Raw genomic sequence first — 20,152 nt, 5'->3', positions numbered from 1 at the left:
TTAAATTGAAAAATTAAAAGGGAGGGAAGTAAGTAAAAGTTGACTGAGTTAAATGGGCGCAAGGAAACAGAAGTGTACACATCCAATCCTTGGTTGTCATCGAAATAAAAAAAGAAGAATAATTAAAAACTATGTAAGTGAATCCGGTGAAGCCAATAGTCGTTACGAGGACTTTCGTTAGTAAAGAACGTCTTCAGTTGGTAATGTGTGGGGAGAGAACGTGTATGGTATTTTAAGAATAAAAAATTATACTCTCGTGAAGCCTTTTTTGACATGTGGGAACTTTAATCTCGAGAGGTTCCAAATTGGGGAAAGATTGAAGGGGAGTTTAGAATTTAGAATTTGGAGGTTAGAGTGGTGCTTGTACCATTCGATAACTAGAGCTTCGTATTGAAGTATTCTGTAGCTGGATTTTAGTTTAATGATGGAAATGGCAGAATCGATGAGCTGGTTGTGGTTGTGAGTCTGGGCATGAGTTGTAAGTTCTGTGACAGATTGGTTAGACGTGAGACTATGGAAATGGTAGTATGCACGGGTGTTGGATGTTTTTGATGAGCCAAATTTGGTAGTGGTACTTCCGATATAACATGTGTTGCAGTTTGGTTGACAATTAATGAGGTATATAATATTATTAAGGTCGTTTGTAGAATATTTGTATGTGTCTTTATAGGTGCTGAAGAAGGATCCTAATTTGTTGTAGGTGGAAAAAACAAGCTATTTAAAAGGCTATATTTTTTATTATATCTCTTCCTGATTTCTTCACGGATGATCATAATAGATGTGCGGTGTACGATATGTGGATATTTTTTTGCAATTATTTTTAGGAAAAAGGCGGGCAAATTTGGGGATAATATTGTGGTGGAGACATTTTTGTAAAAAGGCAATGTGTAGCTTATTGGAAAAATATTTGATGAGTGTGCTGGTTAGTTGAGTAAACACTGGTAAATACTTACATTTTGCTTCTCATCACCCTCTAAACACTAAAAAGGCAGTTTTATATAACCAAATTCACAATGCACTAAAGTACAGTTCCTCACCCACCCACCTTCACAATGAAATACAGTATATTACCGACAAATTTATATCCAGAGGTTACCCCCACCAACTCATTTTAAATACAATCCTTAACGCTAAAAATAAAATTAAATCTAACATCCCAACCAAAGACAAAAATAAAACTAACATCCGCATAGTCCTCCCTTACCACAATGAACTAGCAGGACAGTTCCGACGCCTATTTAACAACACTGATATCTCCCTTGTTTTTTCCACCTACAACAAATTAGGATCCTTCTTCAGCACCTATAAAGACACATACAAATATTCTACAAACGACCTTAATAATATTATATACCTCATTAATTGTCAACCAAACTGCAACACATGTTATATCGGAAGTACCACTACCAAATTTGGCTCATCAAAAACATCCAACACCCGTGCATACTACCATTTCCATAGTCTCACGTCTAACCAATCTGTCACAGAACTTACAACTCATGCCCAGACTCACAACCACAACCCGCTCATCGATTCTGCCATTTCCATCATTAAACTAAAATCCAGCTACAGAATACTTCAATACGAAGCTCTAGTTATCGAATGGTACAAGCACCACTCTAACCTCCAAATTCTAAATTCTAAACTCCCCTTCAATCTTTCCCCAATTTGGAACCTCTCGAGATTAAAGTTCCCACATGTCAAAAAAGGCTTCACGAGAGTATAATTTTTTATTCTTAAAATACCATACACGTTCTCTCCCCACACATTACCAACTGAAGACGTTCTTTACTAACGAAAGTCCTCGTAACGACTATTGGCTTCACCGGATTCACTTACATAGTTTTTAATTATTCTTCTTTTTTTATTTCGATGACAACCAAGGATTGGATGTGTACACTTCTGTTTCCTTGCGCCCATTTAACTCAGTCAACTTTTACTTACTTCCCTCCCTTTTAATTTTTCAATTTAACAATTCAACGTAAACATTAACCATGCTACCTAAGTAAACCATCGCAGATTAATTTCAAGGTGAGTACCGCTTTTTAAGCTTTCGCTATTCTTTTCTTATCAGTGTCAATTATTTTTTTTATTTTTTTGTTTCAGGATAATTTTTATATCTACTTAAATTTTACTTTTAGGAAGGACTTTTGGATAGGCAAGATTTTCTCACCTGGATTCTTGAATTGATAGAGAAAATAAAATCTCCGGATGATCCCATAATGAAAATTATTATGCCTCTTGCATTACAGGTATCAGTGAATTCAATATTAAAAGAATATATCATGATCTCTACACTAGGGTGGTTCATGGTTGACTTGGACTTTTTTTTTATTATTTTAAATGGATGTAATTGTGCACCAGAACAACAAAAACACTCTTCATGGCAGATTATAGGGATTCTGCCCTCACGCCTTGGCATGCATTACCTCCTCCACTTGTGTGCTTTTGAAGCAGTAAAAGATGGTGTTAGGCTCTGTCATTTTGAGAAACAGCACTGTACCTTCAAATTTTTGTTAAAAGAGAAAGCAGAACTAGTTGTAGTTCTCTACAGATTAAGTACACAGTATGGGGAAGAGACCATATCACATTCAAGGAAAACAGTTGAATTACAGTGCATTGAAAGTGTGCATGAATTGGAAGTGTGGCAGTAAGTATTCAAGAACACTTCTTACTCACCAAAAATATATTCTAAAGCTGTTGATATTTGGCCATTTTTTTTGTTTCCACCAACATCTAAACTGAATTGGAGGGAAATGCATATATGCAGTGAATGTGATGAGAATGGATGTACTACATAATTGCAGAATCAAAGAGGACCAGTATGGAATGGCACCACAAAGATTTCTGTTATCTAAAAAATTCAAATACAGCTATCAGTTGACAAGATTGTGATAAGCTTCTTTTGGGATTCAGAGGGGTTGATTCTTTCAGTTTTCTGCCACCTCATGGATGTGGCAGAAATGCTCGATGTTGTACCAGCAGCTGTTAAACTGCCAAAGGGAATCATTTTGCTCACAGCAGTGTCTGTCATGGTAAAAGTAAAAAAGTGACAATGACAGCATTGGCAACTTGGGGCTGGGAAATCATGAACTACCCTCTTTACAGCTGGATTTTGCTTCTAGTGACTTGTGCGGGCCAATGAAGAAGAATCTGGGAGGGCAGAGATCCAAGAGATGAAGAACACCAGTAGGTGGTAGATGACTTTTATCAACCGGTGAAATACCACCACTTTGCTTATTGGAGGCTTGAAGTGGTGAAACCCATGTTTAGTCTCTAGAGCAGAGTTTCCGGCATCCCCCTCCCCCCATACTTCTCCTTCAACCCATGCACAGTACTAAGTACTATAGGTTTTGATACCTTTCGTGTTTAGGGTTTTCATAAAAAAAAAAAAAAAAAAAACACAAGCTCAATCTCATTGAATTGGCTACACAGTCAGTCTACACATCTCTTATATGCTGCTATCAGTTTTTTGTTGTGATGTTGGAAAAAATTCAGTGTAGAGGGGGCAGTACATTGAAAAAGAACAATAACTTTGATTATTTGTGTGTGTTTTTTTAAACAAAAACAAGAAGTCCAGTTTAACCTTGAGCCACTATCATATGTGTTTTTATACATACACATTAAATACTATTAAGTATTTGATGTGTTAATCCAATGATAAATGCATTAATCCATTTATCAAAGTGAATGCTTAAGTAATGATGCAAGACTGCCACTGCGGAATGAATTAAACATTTTATATCAATAATATCAGGATAAATATATGACAACAAAATAAGAGAATACAGTTATGCATATAATGTAATGCGCACTGTGATAAAAAAAAAAAAAGAAAAGATTCTTTTATCTAGATTTACAATCTGCTTTTTTTCCTTCATACTTATTGTGCTCTGTATGGGTTAATAATTTTTTTTTTTTTAGTACTGTAACTCTTTGTTTCACTTACTTTTAGCTTTCTAATTATACACTACTCAACAAAAAATTCTTTGAATTTGTTTTCTTTTTTAAAATAGGCAAACTTTACTAATTTTGGGTCAAGAAAAACGAATATGATTTCAGAAATTTTTTATTAGCTCTAGTTTTTGAGATACAGTACTTTCGTTATTGTTTAAGAATATAGTAACTTCAGTAGTAGTCAGAGTGAAAAGTAATATTAAAACAATCTCATATTTACGTTTTCTTGATACAACATAAATCATAGTTGTTTTTAATTAAAACGTAAAAAAACAAGATCACAAGAAAACTGCACAGAAACCGAAAGTACTTTCTCAAAATGTGGCACTGTTCGTGACAGTGCCTTCTTTTCCTTGTTGCTTGTCCACTTCTGGGGCATCAGCAAGCATAGAAGTGTTCCACCTACCCTGGTATCTCCTTTCCATTTGCACCTCCGTAGCCAGGTGGGAAGGAGCAGCAGTGCGTAGCACACGCTTCTTGATTAGATCGGGGTTCGAGCCCGTCACCACCAAATACGGAGGATGCGGAAAGGTCAAGGGAATGACCACTGCATATTCCCGGAGCAATATGGCCTTAGTTGCTAATGCTCCTAAAAAAAAAAAAAAAAAAAAACAATAACAAACCTTTCCATTGCTGAAATGTCTGGGTGAAATCGTTCACTATGCTCGTCAATCACTGCACCACAGTTGTCAAGGAAGAAGTCCAGATGAGAGTCAAGAAAGTGGATTTTCAGTGACATGTTGTAGCCTAACTGATGATACTTTTCTAGAAGGTTGTTCACAGTCTCAACATAGGTTCCAGCTCTTCAGTTTCCCAGGAAGTCATGCACAACACTTTTAAAGGTTTCCCAAGCTGCATTTTCATTACCCTGGAGGACTCGCTCAAAGTTTTCATCCTTTAAAATTTCATGAATTTGCGGACCAAGAAAGATTCCTTCCTTTACCATAGCATCACTCAACAGTGGAAATTGTCCTCTCAGGTACTTGAAAGTTTCTCCATCCTGGTTCATCCCCTTAACAAAGTACTTCACGAGTCCCAGTTTGATGTGTAAAGGGAGCGGAAGAATTTTGTTTCGATCAACCAGAGGATTGTGCTGGACATTTTTTTTCTCCCCGGGGTGCAGATTTTCCCTTAGAGGCCAGATTTTTCTCTTGTAGTGTGAGGACCTAGCCTGACTGTCCCACTCACACAGGAAACAGCAGTATTTTGTGTATCCCAACCACATGCCCAGCAGTATTGCAGTTACCTTCGGATCTCCACAGATCTGCCATTGGTGGTCTTTGTACTTCATTGCTTCCAGAATTAATTTCATATATATCATGTGTCTCCTTCATGTGGACAGCATGGCCTAGAGGAATTGAAGGAAGAGCATTGCCATTGTGGAGCAAAACAGCTTTTAAACTTAGCTTTGATTAGTCTATGAATAGCCTCCAGTCCTGTGGGTTGTGCTCCACATTCAAAGCTGTCATCAAACCATTGACACCACAGCAGGTAACAAGGTTGTATTCACTTTTAAAATATGAAGTCAAAGCATTCTGCCTGCTCCTGTACATGGACACCTTGACATTTGGTTGCAGAAGATTCCACTGTTGGAGCCTTGATCCCAGAAGCTCTGCTTTATCTTTCAATAGATCTAGGTCTGGAATTAGATCACTTAGTTCACCTTGAGTGATTCTTTGTGACTCACTTGGCAACTCAGGTTATGGCACAAAATCAGGATCCTGTGATGTTGAAGGCCCAGGTTGACCATCCTTCCTCATACTGTTCCCATCTTCATCAGACTCCAAAGTGTACTCTTCTGAAGGGTGAGGTACAGGCAGACCATCTACATGTGCCATTGGTCAGATAGCTGATGGGATGTTGGGGTATTCCACAGTCCACTTCCTTTTTTTTTGACATGCCATGCTGAAGAGGAAGCGCCATGCAGAAATAACAGTCATTTACATGATTTGAAGGCTCCTCCAAATCATTGGGATGGCAAAAGGCATTGAACGTCCTTTGTTATTCAACCATCCACGGAGATTTAGAGCACATGTGCTGCAGCAAATATGAGGTGCCCAGGGTTTGTCTTCCTCCCCTACCTTACAGCCAAAATAATGGTAGTAGGCTGTCTTCACAAGTGCAGTCAATTGGTGTTTCTGAATGGAAAATGTCACACCACCACATACATAACAAAAATTGTCAACGCTGTTAACACATTTACGTGACATCCTGGCTTTTTACATAATTTTTGTCCGTAAACCTGGGGGAAAAAAAAAAAAAAGAAATGAACATCACTCATAACATCATTTGCAAGGTAAATGATATACAGAAATAAAAAAAAAAAAAAAAAAAAAAACCATGCCGTATCGGTTCCTGTTTCAGTGTTACCAACCTATCTATTCTCTAGATTCCAAAATTCCCTAGTATTCACCAGTATTTCACTAAATCATAAAAAGGATTATATCATGAAACCGAGAGCTAACTAAGAGTTTTAAGTGTTATATTCATTTTTCTCATGCTGAAATGAATTGACTATTTTCAAGCCGGAAACATTTTTAGTGTTGACCAGTGTTATTATTTGCATGCCTTCTGAGCTGTTAGATTCCTGGAAAGTTCAGGGAGTTGTCCATTCTGTTTTCATTATGTACATTAATTCCCCTACTTTTATAATACAGTAATACCCCGAAATTATGCGATATGTGGGTCCGACGAAAATCGCTAAAGTCGAATTCGCGTAAGTCGGGGTACAACTTTGCATATAAATACATATAAATTTTGTTTAATTTGGACCAAGGACTAGTTTAGAACAAAAACACTAGTTTAGAAGAAAAATGTTTAATGAAATTGCAGTTCTTTATACATATTAATACAAAATATGTATTAAAAAATAAATGAGTTACGTAAAAAAGTTATTTTGATGTCGATGGCTTCATAAAATCTAACAAATTCATCTGACGACACAGTGCCTTCTTTTTTTCACGCTGAAGTTCTTCGTAGCAAGCTAATAATTTTTTTATTCCTTGTTTTTTTAGCTATAATGCGTTCTTCGTTAGAGTCTATGTTTTCTAAAATTTTTAAGCCCTTTTCAATTGAACTGAGACCTTCTGTCAAGCTTGCAATTGTCATGTGCTTTTATGGTGGAACTGGGTCTGAAGTGTCGGTCGGATACTTCAGTGACGTTTTGCTCACGCATCTCTATGAGCTCATTCATTCAGCTCCTGACTATGTAAATCCAACAGCTCATTGACTTCCAAATCTAATTGCCTGGCAAGATTAGCAACTTCTTCTATCACATGAGTGACATGATCAGTTTCTGGTGTTGTTTTCGTCTCGTTTTTGAAAAAAAAATGGACAAAGTTTCTTCCAGACACCATTCAATGTTTTTTATGAATTTCATCCCAAGATTTTTCAGTGATTCTTACGGCATCTAAAAAATTGAATTGTTTCCAAAAGTCTTTAACAGATATCTCACTATTTTGTCTCATAACTTCATTCAGACGTACAAACGAATGCCTCGTGTAGTAAGCCTTGAATGTTTTGATGACTCCCTGGTCCGTCGGTTGAAGCAAACTGGTTGTGTTTGGAGGCAAAAACACAACTTTCACACGTGGGTCGAAATTAATTAGGGTGGCAGGAGGGTGACCGGGTGCATTGTCAATAAGAAGCATCACTTTAAATGGAATCTGTATAGACTTGCAATAACGTTCAACTTTGGGTATGAAGTGGTGACCAAACCAGTCCTCAAAAACTTAAGCTGTCACCCAAGCTTTATGAGGCACCTCCGTAGCCAGGTGGGAAGGAGCAGCAGTGCATAGCACACGCTTCTTGATTAGACTGGGGTTCGAGCCCGTCACCACCAAATATGGAGGATGCAGAAAGGTCAGGGAATGACCACCGCATATCCCGGAGCAATATGGCCTTAGTTGCTAATGCTCCTAAAAACCAAATAACATAACCAAGCTTTATGATTTGACTTCCAAATCACTGGTAAGCTAATTTTAGATATATTTTTTAAAACTCTTGGGTTTTCGGAGCGATAAATTAACAGAGGTTTTAATTTAAAAATAAAATAAATTTTCTGTTTATACTCTGGGACGACCAAACGGTCAGAGGAGTTCACAAGATATACAGAATACAAGAAACAGCACCGTATTCAGCAGTCACGGGCTTGAACCCCAGTCACTCAAGGAACGTGTACTTATGCACCCGCGCGCCTGACCACTAGGCTATGGCGGCCGCTGCATTCCCACCAACCATCACTGTCAATTGGTCTTTGGAAACCTTACGGCGGCAGCTGCATTCCCGCCAACCATCACTGTCAATTGGTCTTTGGAAACCTTAAAGCCCGGAAAGTTTTTTCTTCACGCACGATAAAAGTTCTTTTAGGCATCTTTTTCCAGAACAGGCCAGTCTCATCCATGTTAAATACGGTTTCACTGCTATAGTTACCTTCTTCTATTATAGCCTTCATTGACTCAGGAAAAGAAGACGCAGCTTCTTTATTGGCACTTTCCGCCTCTCCACTCTCTGCGATATTGTGCCAGTTACAGTGAGTTTTAAATTGGTTGAACCAACCGTTACTAGCTACAAAGTTTTCATCTTTGCCTGCCTCCCCAGCTTCTTCTTTCAACCTCTCAAAAATCAACTTAGCTTGATAGCACACAGTGTTCTGATCGACTGGACAATTCTTCACTTTTACTTTATTATCACGCCATAATTTCAGCATTGTTTCCATCTCAGCAATAATACCATGACGTTTACGAATTATGCTTCAGTTCAAGGAGCATTTTTCACCGCTTTGAGAATTATTTCTTTATCTTTTATGATTGTTCTTACTGTGGATTCTGGTAGCTCAAACTTCCTTGCCAATTCACAAATTTTCATTCTATCTATCAAAATCCTTGATAATGTTAAGTTTACATTCCAAAGATATCGTTTTCCTTTTCTTACTAGGTGCAGGAGAATCAGATTTACTTCGTTTGAACAACATAGTTTTTTAAGGGTTTAGAAAACGTATAACAAAACAATCTTAACTTTCGTTGATCGTAGAATCGTAATTGTGCACGTAGAGTTCGCGCGAAACACGTCCAGTGCGTATCACAGCAAGAAAAAATCAAGAACCGCGTAACTCCGAGTTCGCGTAAGTCAGAGTACAGTAATATTACTGTACTCTGTTTTTCCAACGTTACCTATTCCAGAAATGGTCTAATTGATGCATGACATTTAAGAGTGCATACTTACTTATTTATACAAAATTAAAATGAAAAACTTAAAAGCTATAATTTGAAGTCTAAATTGGAAATTTACTTGAATAAGAACAGTTATATATATAAAAGGAAGAACTTGTATTATAGAAGGTGTGACAGCAGAGTTCCCAGTCTGGTGCTGTTGCCGTCATGTTTCATGAGTTTGAAAATGAATGGAATGGTGTGTTGTAGTTCAAAACTTCCTCCAACTGATAGTGGTATAGAAATTGTCTAGTAGGCTGACAGGTTGCAAGTAACAACCAGTTTTGTTAGTAGTGTTAATGTTCTGTGTTATGATTTTGCAATTGAACGACGAAAGAATATAAAATTTTCCTTCACACTGAGAAAATTTGCAACAAAAATATATGAAATGGCAAACTATTTATAGTGATGAGACATTAAGTCATACGAGTGTGTTTAAATGGTATAAGCTGTTGACAGATGGATATGAGCAGGGTCACAGTGACTCAAGAATAGTGTCTATCACCTCTTAAAATGAGGACAGAGCTGCAAAAGTTCAGGAAATTGTGGCAAGAGATTGTCGTTTGACCCTCAGAATGATGACCGATGAGTTGGATATGAATAAGGAGACAATTCATCAAATTCTGCACAAAGATTTAGGGAAAAGGAAGGTCTGTGCAAAATTTGTGCCTCACAGCTACAAATGAGCAGAAGCGACAAAGAGTGTCATCATGTAAAGACATTAGCATTAGTATAGGCACATGATGCAAGAAACCAAGCTTATACAGCATCAGCCAAAAAAAAAAAAAAAAAAAAAACCCTTCCCATTTCACTAATCCATTCATTCCAAATGTTTGTCTACTTCTACCTTGAATTTATTTAAGGTATCAACTTCCACGACAGATGGAAGTTTGATTCAGCACTCAACTACTTGCTGGCTAAAGGCCAGCAAGTAGTTGACACACATCTATTCTATAATTGCCTTTCCTCAGTTTGAATCTATGCCCCTTCAGGTTTGTAATCTGAGCAATAGGAAGAATCCCATCAGCATTGAGCCTGTTCAATCCAAGGCCTTATGCACCTCAGTCAGATTGTCTCGCAGGTGCCTAGTCTCCAGGAGCTGCAATTTGCAGAACTTAAGCCTTTCTTCATAAAAGCACCCCTTTGCTCCCTTGTTGCCCTTCTCTGTACTCATTCTAACAGCTCTACATTTTTCCTAAAATGAGGCTTCTAGACCTGTATGCAGTACTCAAAGGTGTGGCCTGACCTTTGCCATATACAAGGGGATAATCACCTCCTTATGCCTGATCACAAAATTTCTGTGTATTGTTGACAAGACCCCATGACCTACTCTGGCAGCCTGTCTACACTACTCAGAAAACTTCTTATCCGACTGGACAATTACCCCAAGGTCTCTTTCATTCTCCATTACCCTGAGTGTAAAACCACATAGTTGGTACATTTCTCTGGGGTTACTGCTACCCATATGCAGTACTTTTCATTTGTCAATGTTAAACTTCAGTTGCCACTTCTCAGCCCATCCACACAACTTTTTCAGATACTGTCATTACTGTTATTAACAACCCTGCCAACCTTTGTATCATCTGTAAAATTTTGACATTAAGCTTGATATACTTTCATCAATATCATTGATGAATATACAAAACAACGATGGGCCCAACACCGAACCCTGAGGAAATCCACTAATAACATTAGTCAACGTAGAGCAGTACCCATTGACCACCACTCTGTCTTCTCCCATTCAACCATCCTTTTATCCGTTGTAGCAACTTGCCCTTAATGCCATACTGCTCCAGTTTCTACATTAGTCTTCCATGTGCAAAATCTTTCCTGAAATCCAAGTATATGATATCAAAATTATTTTTTCCATCCATTTCCTTTGTGACCACATCATAGTATCCAATCAAATTGGTCAGAGAAAACTTCCCCTTGTCAAACCCAGGCTGTGTCTGAATTATTGCTACAGTCTTGTCTAAATGATCCTGCGATGCTTCTTTAACCAGTAACTCCATTATTTTCCCTGGAACAGAAGTCAAACTAACAGGTCTGTGATTACTTGTATCATCTTTTGATCCCCCTTTGTGAATTGGAGATATACATTTGCACATCTCCAGTCTGTGGGGATTTCCCCTGAGTCCAAGGATGCTCTCATAATTATGGCTAAGGGTGCGCTTACTTAATTTGCTGCCTCCTTTAATATAACTGTATAGATCTCATCCACCCCACTTTGCTCTCAGTTATTACAAAATCATTTAACTCCTCGTTACAGCTTGATAAATATCTGACCCTCTCCTCCTCGAATAACTTCTCGTGTGAACATAGATTCAAAATACTCATTTAGCAGGTATCTGAGAATGATCATCTACAGTCAAGCCATTGATATCAAGCGGACCAATCTAATTCATCCCATTCCTTTTAGAGTTTATATAAGTAAAGAAGTCTTTGCCGCCTTGCCAAAGATTTCTCGTAATCTGCCTTCGCTTGCCTAACCTCCTTTGTGACTTGATTACAGACTAGCTTGTATTTACTGTAGGCTGCTGTGTCGCCTGAAAATTTATGTGCATCCCATGCATTTTTCTTCTCTGCCACAAGTCTCATTAGTTCATCTGACATCCATTTGGGCCTGACTCTAGAGCAGTATTTCTTAGTTGGAACAAAAGGCCTAGTAGCTTCCAAGATTACTTCCTTGAATGCTTTCCATTTAGAATTTGCTGTTCGTAACATGATCAGTTGGTCCCACTGTATACAACCTAAAAAATCTCTGAGACCATTGTAGTTGCCTTTACGAAAACAAAAACCCTTCCCTTTACTCCTGATGTTAGTAAATCCCACATCATTTCACTGTGATGACTGCTACCTAGTGGTTCCTTTATCTGTAAATTCTGAATGTATGAATAATCACTGCTGATAATCAGATCAAGAGTGTTACTCCTTGTTGCCTCTCTAACATGTTGCTGTAGAAAACAATTATCCAATAAATCCGCGAAAGCCTTGCTAGTGTGCGAGTGACCAATCTACAAGTTCCAGTGTATATCTGGGAAGTTAAAATTCCCCATTATAAGACACTCTGATTTACTGGCCCACTCTGTTTCTCTGTATAATTGTTCATTGTACTCAGAAGAGTCATTAGGCCTATAACAAACTCCTAACCTCATTTTTGCTTTCCCAGTGTCAATTTGTTACACCAAATTGACTCAACATTGCACTGTCCATCTATGTCAATTGGATGCACTTCCTTAGATTTTATGTGTTACTTAACTAACAGCATAACCCCTCCTCCCTTCCTATCCTATCTATCCTTTCTGTACACACTGTACTCCCCAAATTCCAATTCTGCATCCCTTATATCTGAGTGGCATGAAGTCTTTGATATCCCAACAATATCCACCTTGGATTTCTTATCCTATACTCCTAGCATTGATGTACATGCAAGTATACATGCTGTTGTTGTTGTTATTTGGTTTTTAGGAGCATTAGCAATTAAGGCCATATTGCTTCGGTGTATGTGGTGGTCATTCCCTGACCTTTCCACATCCTCCGTATTTGGTGGCTCACGGGCTTGAACCACGGTCTAATGAAGAAGCGTGTGCTACACACTGCTGCTCGTGCCCATCTGGCTACTGGGGCGCCCAGTAGTATACATGCGCCTGTTCTTACTCTTAGTTACTCTAACACAGCTCATGTATTTACTTGTTTCATGATCTCCAGCAGTTCTTGAAATCCCTAGCAACTGTCTTTCTGAGCTGCTGCTCATTCCAATAGAAGCAGTGGAAAAATCATTTCCACCTCTGCCTGTGGCTACTGTTAATTAGTCTGTGAATCTCCCCCAAGCTAGCAGGTTTCCCGACCCACATAATGTTGCCTCTATAGCATCAGCAAATGTTTTTGCACCCTTTCTATTTAAGTGTATTGCATCCCTGTAGAAACAATCTCTCCTGTTAAGAAGCAAACACCACACTGAAAAAAATTCCACCTGATGAGCCCTGCACAATCTCTCCAGTACCGAATTGATTGAGAAGGCTCTCATTATATACTCCCTTCTTTTGTGTCTGGACAGGATTGCAGACACTTTCAAATTTAACTCTAACTTGTGACTTTTTTTCAGCATTGACCTGTACTTGCCTAATAAATCTGCAGATCTCCTACACTTAATGCCATTTGTGCCAATGTTGTACAATGATATCACCCTCCATGCCCTTAAAAGATGATATCTGCTCTGCGTCATAAACTTTTGCCCCGGCAGACATACCCTGGTCCTATTCCACCTATCCTTTTTGCACAATATATTTCCCATTCCTACAATAGAGTCATCAACAATAACTTGTCAAGACAATCCTAATTTCCTTAACTCTATTGTCACTGGAAATGAGTTGGATGTGTCAGTACATCCAGAGACTAAGTGTCAGAGCATGCACTGAAAGTCATCACGAAGACCCAAAAAGTTTTGTTTACAGAACTCCAAGATCAAGACTATGCTCATTATGTTTTTCACAAGGTGTGATTCATAAGGAATTTGTATCCAAAGGAGAGAAATAGTCAATGCTGTGTTCTATGTTAGGGTGCCTCAAAGACTATTCAAACCCATTTCATGTGTGAGATTGCAATTTTGAGAGAAAGGCAGCTGGTTCTCATTCCACGAAAAGGACCCTGCCCATTCTGCACTAGTGGTGAAGACATTTCTGATAGAACATGGCATTGTACAGATGAACCAGACATCCTACTCTTCTGGTCTTTTTCTTTTTTCCTGAGGTGGAAAGAGATTTTAGGATGTTGAGGACATAAAGAAAAATGTAGGTACTGAACTGAACATCATCTCTTTGGATGGCTTTGCTGATCCTTTTCAGAAAGTTTTGAATGTTGTATTCAGCCATCTTCAGCCATCATGCATATTTTTTTATATTAAGATTAGTAGTAGTAATAAATCTTTATGAATGCAAGTTTCAGTATATTCTCATTTATAAAAGTGACATTTCATATAGTATCATTTTGTCATGTTCAAGGTTGTGGTAAATAGTTTTTTCCCTTTATAGGATATTTTGCTTGTAAGGAATGCAATAGATAATTGAAATATTTTGTCTTCTTGTGCAATAGATTTTTTCTTTTCTAATTTAAATTGAATACTAATATTAGCTTTTAAAGAATTTTCTCTTTTTATGATGTAATAAATTGCTTTTTATTATTTTCAGTATGTGGATGAATTTGTACATTCTGAGCTTTTATCTCGTCGCCTTGCCTATCATTGTTCTAAAAAGTTAAGTTTGCTAATAAGTGAGTACAGTATTAGTTCACCAAGGTGCCAGAGTCCTTTGTTAACTTCTCCTGCAGGGTATGCATCTTAATTTGTTGCTTGTTAATGCTACTTTTTTCTTAATTTTTCAAAATCCTGACATTATGCCTTGCCTATCATTGTTCTAAAAAGTTAAGTTTGCTAATAAGTGAGTACAGTATTAGCTCACCAAGGTGCCAGAGTCCTTTGTTAACTTCTCCTGCAGGGTATGCATCGTAATTTGTTGCTTGTTAATGCTACTTTTTTCTTAATTTTTCAAAATCCTGACATTATATTTTTATTTAATTTAGTCAGTCCTTATCACCTTCGCCAACACAGTTATCACTGACACCTCTTACTGCCAGTTTTGTGGAATTGCTGAACTGTTCACACCATCGTAGTATAGTTCTTGGACTGTCTGCTATTCTTCAGGTAAGTCCTTAGACTTTTGCCGTTACCTGTTGCTGTTAAATAAAATTACACCTTTATTTGCTAGAAATTTACCCAGGTTTTGGTGTGTTGGGAACCCACATTTCTTATGTACACGCTGTAGTAAAAGGTCTATCCCTGCTCTTTTTTTATCCCGGGACAACCAAAGCAATCACCTGGGGTGCTGTTCTTGGAAGAAATCTGAATTGAGTTACAGTTTGTGACACAGTTTAGATTTCTGTGTTTTCCACAGTATTTTAAAATTTAGGTAATTTGTTATTTTATTTTTCAATTCAGAAATTAAAAAAAAAAAAAAAAAAAAAAAAACCCTCTTGTAACAAAATTTGGTCTGCTCTTCTTTGATACTTAAAAACAATGGGCTCATACTAATCATTCAAATCAGATGCTTAAATCAGTTTATATAAGTTTTAATAATAATAAATTTCTGTTCGTATTCTGCCTGTCCAGAGCTTCTAGGGTTTACGACTTCATTGTAAATGGTTTTAAAGCCGATATGCCAGTGCAACAGTATGCAAAGCCCACTGAGTTGTCTGTGCGTTTTCTGTGGAAGCACACAGAGGATAGCATAGATGAAATCTGCATTGGCTATCAAGTTGCAGACTGTCTGTGGAAGATATTGTTCAAGATTTAGGCCTAAATGAATGTCAGATGAACTAATGAAACATATGGCAGAGAAGAAAAATGCATGGGATGCATATAAGTTAATGGGTGACACAGAAGCCTATGTTAGGTAGATATAAGCTGATCTGTAACCAAGTCACAAAGGAGATTAGGCAGGCAAAGGCAGATTATGAGAAATCCTTGGCAAAGGATGCAAAGAAAAACTGAAAAGAGTTTTTAACCTATGTAAACTGTAGAAGGAAAGGGATGAATCAGATTGGTCCACTGGATATTGATGGTTCAACAGTTGAGGATCCTGCTCAGGTGCTAACAAACTAAACGAGTATTTTGCATCTACATTCACACATGAGGAGTTATTCAGCGAGGGGAATGCCAGAGGTGTATTCAACTCTGGCAGTAAGCTAGATAATCTTGTAATAACTGAGAGTAAAGTGGAGGAGAAATTGTTGAAGATAACCACAAGAAAGTCACCCAGGGTGGATGGGATCTATCCAGTTATATTAAAGGAGGTGCAAAGGAAGTAAGCAAACCCTTAGCCATAATTATAAGACCTTCTTTGGATTCAGGGGAGGTACCCATAGACTGGAGATGTGCAAATGTGATCCCAATTCACAAAGGAGGATCAAAGGCTGACACAAGTAATTAATGACCTGTGATTTTAACTTCTGTTCCAGGAAAATTAATGGAGTCACTGGTTAAAGAAGCTTTGCAGGATCATCTAAACAAGACTTCAGTTATAGCTCGGACACAGCATGGGTTTGTTAAGGGGAAGTCTAGTCTGACAAATTTGATTGGATACTATGATGTAGTCACAAAGGAACTGGATCCAAAGAATAATTTTGATATCATATATTTGGATCTTAGAAAGGCCTTTGATACTGTTGCACATGGAAGACTGCTGCACAAATTGGAGCAGTGTGGCATTGGAGGCAAATTGCTTCTATGGATAAAGGGATGGTTGAGGGGGAGTAGACAGAGAGTGGTAATCATTGGACACTGCTCATCGTGGACTAATGTTGTCAGTGGAGTCTCTCAGGGTTCAGTGTTGGGTTCATTATTGTTTTCTGTATTTATAAATGATATTGATGACGGTATATCAAGCTTAATGTCCAGGTTTACAGACAATACAAAGATTGGCAGGGTTGTTAAGCACACTACTGACACTATGCTGCTGCAGCAGGATCTGGAAAGGTTGACCTGATGGGCTGAGAGGTGGCAAATGAAGTTTATCATTGACAAATGTAAAGTACTACATACGGGAAACTGCAACCCCAGTGCAACGTATCAACTCTGTGGTACTACGCTGACTGTGGTAGAGAATGAAACGGACCTGCGGGTAATTGTGCAGGCAGATATGAAGTTTTCTGAGCCGTGCAGACAGGCTGCAAGAGTAGCTCATGGTGTCTTGTCACTGATATACAGGAATTTTTCTAGCAGGGATAAGGAGGTGATTATTCCCTTGTATAAGGCAATGGTCAGGCCACACCTTGAGTACTGTATACAGGTCTGGAGGCCTCATTTCAAGAAGGATGTAGAGCTGCTGGAACGAGTACAGAGAAGGGCAACAAGATTAGTGAATGGAACAAAGGGGTGCTCTTAAGAAGAAAGGCTGAAGTTTTGCAAATTACAGTGTCTGGAGACTAGGCATCGGCGAGGTGATCTGATAGAGGTGTGTAAAGCTTTGAGTGGTTTGAGCATGCTCAATGCCGATGGGATTCTTCCTCTTGCTCAAATAATCACCTGAGATGGCATAAATTCAAATTGAGGAAAGACAGACGTAGGATAGATGTGCAGAAATTTACCTTTAGCCAGCGGGTAGTTGGTTGGTGGAACAGACTTCCATCCCTTGTTGTGGAAGTTGATAGCCTAAATAAATGTAATGCTCATCTGGACAGGTATTTCGAATGAACGGAGGGGTGAAATGGGAGTGGGGTTTTTTTTTTTTTTTTTGGCTGATGCTGCATAAGCTTGCTTTCTTGAATCAAATGCCTCTACTAATGCTAATATTTTGCCACAACAGTAGGTTGACTTATTTAGATGGTAACATATCGACCATGGGTAAGCAGCTTTTTTTGTGGGGCCTGGAACTAGTGGATTAGATTTCAAAATAATCACATCCTGGGGAATGTGTAAAAAATTTGATCTGAAAATTTTCAGCATTTTTATTGATTTCAGTACATTATATTTTGTGATTAGTGTAAAAGAATGTGAACCCTGATTCCAGACTATCTACCCTGAGACAGTAGTAACTTGTATTGTGATCAGCTTTTCCTTAATGGTAACCTTTGTTTGCTTACCAAATCAGGATATCACTTCTGAGAACTTACATAAACTAGTTGACTAACTACTCTTTCACTCCATTGGGGAATATGCAATTTTGATACGAGAGATTTCTTCAATTGAGAAACTACATAATTTCACACAACCAAATAATGGAATGTGCATGTAAGTTTACCTACCTACCTACAGGATTCATCATTGCCATAGGGCTTGTCATTTGTTCTTCAGCCATCTGACTTCTCTTTGAAGTGTGCATAACGACCTACTGAACAGGGAATATTGCCATGTGATCACTGTTTAGTGGATAAATCTTTCAGTACACACTCCTTGTTGTCCTGAATGAATTCCAGACTTTAAATTTGGTGCTGAAAACTAGAAGAAATATGAGCAGTTGCCATATTTGACTAACAGATAATCATGCTTACTCCCATACACTTGGCAGAAGATCACCACTTAACAGATTAGTTAATCCCAAGAAATTGAATTAACTATACCAAAGATATCCACAAAATTCTCCACTACGTTCTACACTCTAGTGCAGTGAAGAATTTAATCACACAAAGCATGAAATGAACAGAGAATATCTTTTGCAGTTATTCCAATGCAGACAGTACAATACAGACAAGCATGAGCTAAACCCTGGCAGATGAGATAAGTTGAAATTTTAAAAAAGATCCTTTGATCCACTTTGCATCTGTTTTTGCCAGATCATTAGTCATCCAGAGTGTGACATAGAATCAATGAAATTAATCATAGATATTCCAATTCTGCTCTTCCTATCCTAAATTTGAATGGCCAAGACATTGCTGCACTGCAAGATTATTTAAATGATCTGGAACCTTTGCCAGAACATCTTAACTGAATCCTGTACACCAGCTTGCTCATGATTTTTGAATTCTACCATCATCTTTTTGAAATATTAATTTATACAAAACAAACTTTAATTGTCATGTCTTTGAAACCGGGTAAAGATCATACTAACCCAGACTTTCATTGCTCCACAGTCATAACAGCTATTTGGAAAAATTTTGGAAAAGGTGGTTGATGTGTAGCTGACAAATCTCTTGATATTAACAATCTTCCATGTCAAGCACAGTGTTTTTAAGAAGGTAGATTGTCTTTATTTTTAGTGATACAAGTACATGTGAAAGCATAAATATACAAAATGCATTCCTTAGAGGAAAGAATGTGTGATTATTGTATGTGCTGATATGGAGTAGTCATTTAACACAATATGGTGCTATGGAATACTTTGTTATTTTTGTGAATGTCCTCTTTACTAAAAGGATATTCCAAAAGGTTATTAAAACTATTCAGCAACAGCAACCATTTCAAGCCCACATTTAGTAAGGTGTGAAAGCTTTAATGGTAATGTGCAATGCATTTAAACTAAAAGAAAATCTACAGTATCATTAAATGTTTGTATTTTTGTTGCATGATTGGTGATCAGGACAAAACTTGGGCTCCCACATGTGCTGTATTACCTGTGCCACGAATCTGAGGATGTGGCTAATTGGGAAAGTTAAAAGTATGCCTTTTGCTGTTCCTACAGTGTGGTGACAACCGTGTAACCATTTTGTTAGTTGCTATTTCTTCATGATAGAAATATCAGCAATGTCCAGAAAAAGCAAGCACAGCATCAAATATCCTAATGTATTGTCTGCAATAAGACCTTCCACGTAATGAAGACCTGCCATTACCATATTCCCTAAAATGGGATAAATTTGCCTTTAGCCAGTGGGTAGTTGATTATCGAAACTAACTTCCAGCTGTTGTTGTTGTGGAAGTTGATAGCACAAATAAATCCAAGGAAAACTGGACAAACTTTTAGAGCGAATGAAATAAATTAATGGATGTGTAAAATGGAATTTTTTTTTTTGGATGATGCTGTATAAGCTTACTTTCTTGCATCATATGCCTCTTCTAATGCTAATGCTAAAAGAAGCAGTGATGAATACAAGGGGGTATCAAAAAGTTTGTACCCTGACTTAGATAAAACACCAGTAGGAAGATACCGTTTTTAATATAAGTTGTCTACATATTCAGTAACTAACATATGAAATTTCGTTTCCGTAGGTGATTGTACATCAGAGGTGGAGCCCGGAATCTGAGGAAGGATGCTATGGTTGACAGAGTGGAGGGCGCCTCCGTAGCCAGGTGGGAAGGAGCAGCAGTGCGTAGCACATGTTTCTTGATGAGACCGGGGTTCGAGCCCGTCACCACCAAATACGTAGGATGCGGAAAGGTCAGGAAATGACCACCGCATATCCCGGAGCAATATGGCCTTAGTTGCTAATGCTCCTAAAAACCAAATAACAACAACAACAACGACAGAGTGGAGTATTGAGCAGTGATCAAGTTCCTGCAT

The 20,152-nt window shown here is 38.0% G+C and overlaps 1 protein-coding gene across 4 annotated transcripts in view; it reads left to right on the top strand.

Annotated features, from left to right (window-relative positions):
* LOC150091098 (mediator of RNA polymerase II transcription subunit 12-like protein) overlaps window positions 1-20,152 on the top strand; it is an 825,386-nt gene that overhangs the window by 188,258 nt on the left and 616,976 nt on the right. For all 4 annotated transcript variants that reach the window (XM_090374287.1, XM_090374270.1, XM_090374279.1 and 1 more), the window contains exons 8-10: window positions 2,142-2,252; window positions 14,354-14,493; window positions 14,745-14,865. In XM_090374287.1, the coding sequence (XP_090230413.1) occupies window positions 2,142-2,252; window positions 14,354-14,493; window positions 14,745-14,865 (372 nt within the window). The remainder of the gene's footprint in view (window positions 1-2,141; window positions 2,253-14,353; window positions 14,494-14,744; window positions 14,866-20,152) is intronic.

Source organism: Mastigoproctus giganteus, chromosome 1 (genome assembly GCF_048544385.1).
Source record: "Mastigoproctus giganteus isolate SK-2022 chromosome 1, ASM4854438v1, whole genome shotgun sequence".
Classification (NCBI taxonomy): domain Eukaryota; kingdom Metazoa; phylum Arthropoda; class Arachnida; order Uropygi; family Thelyphonidae; genus Mastigoproctus; species Mastigoproctus giganteus.
Note: the sequence above shows the minus strand (reverse complement) of the source record. Positions and strands in the feature narration are given on the sequence as shown.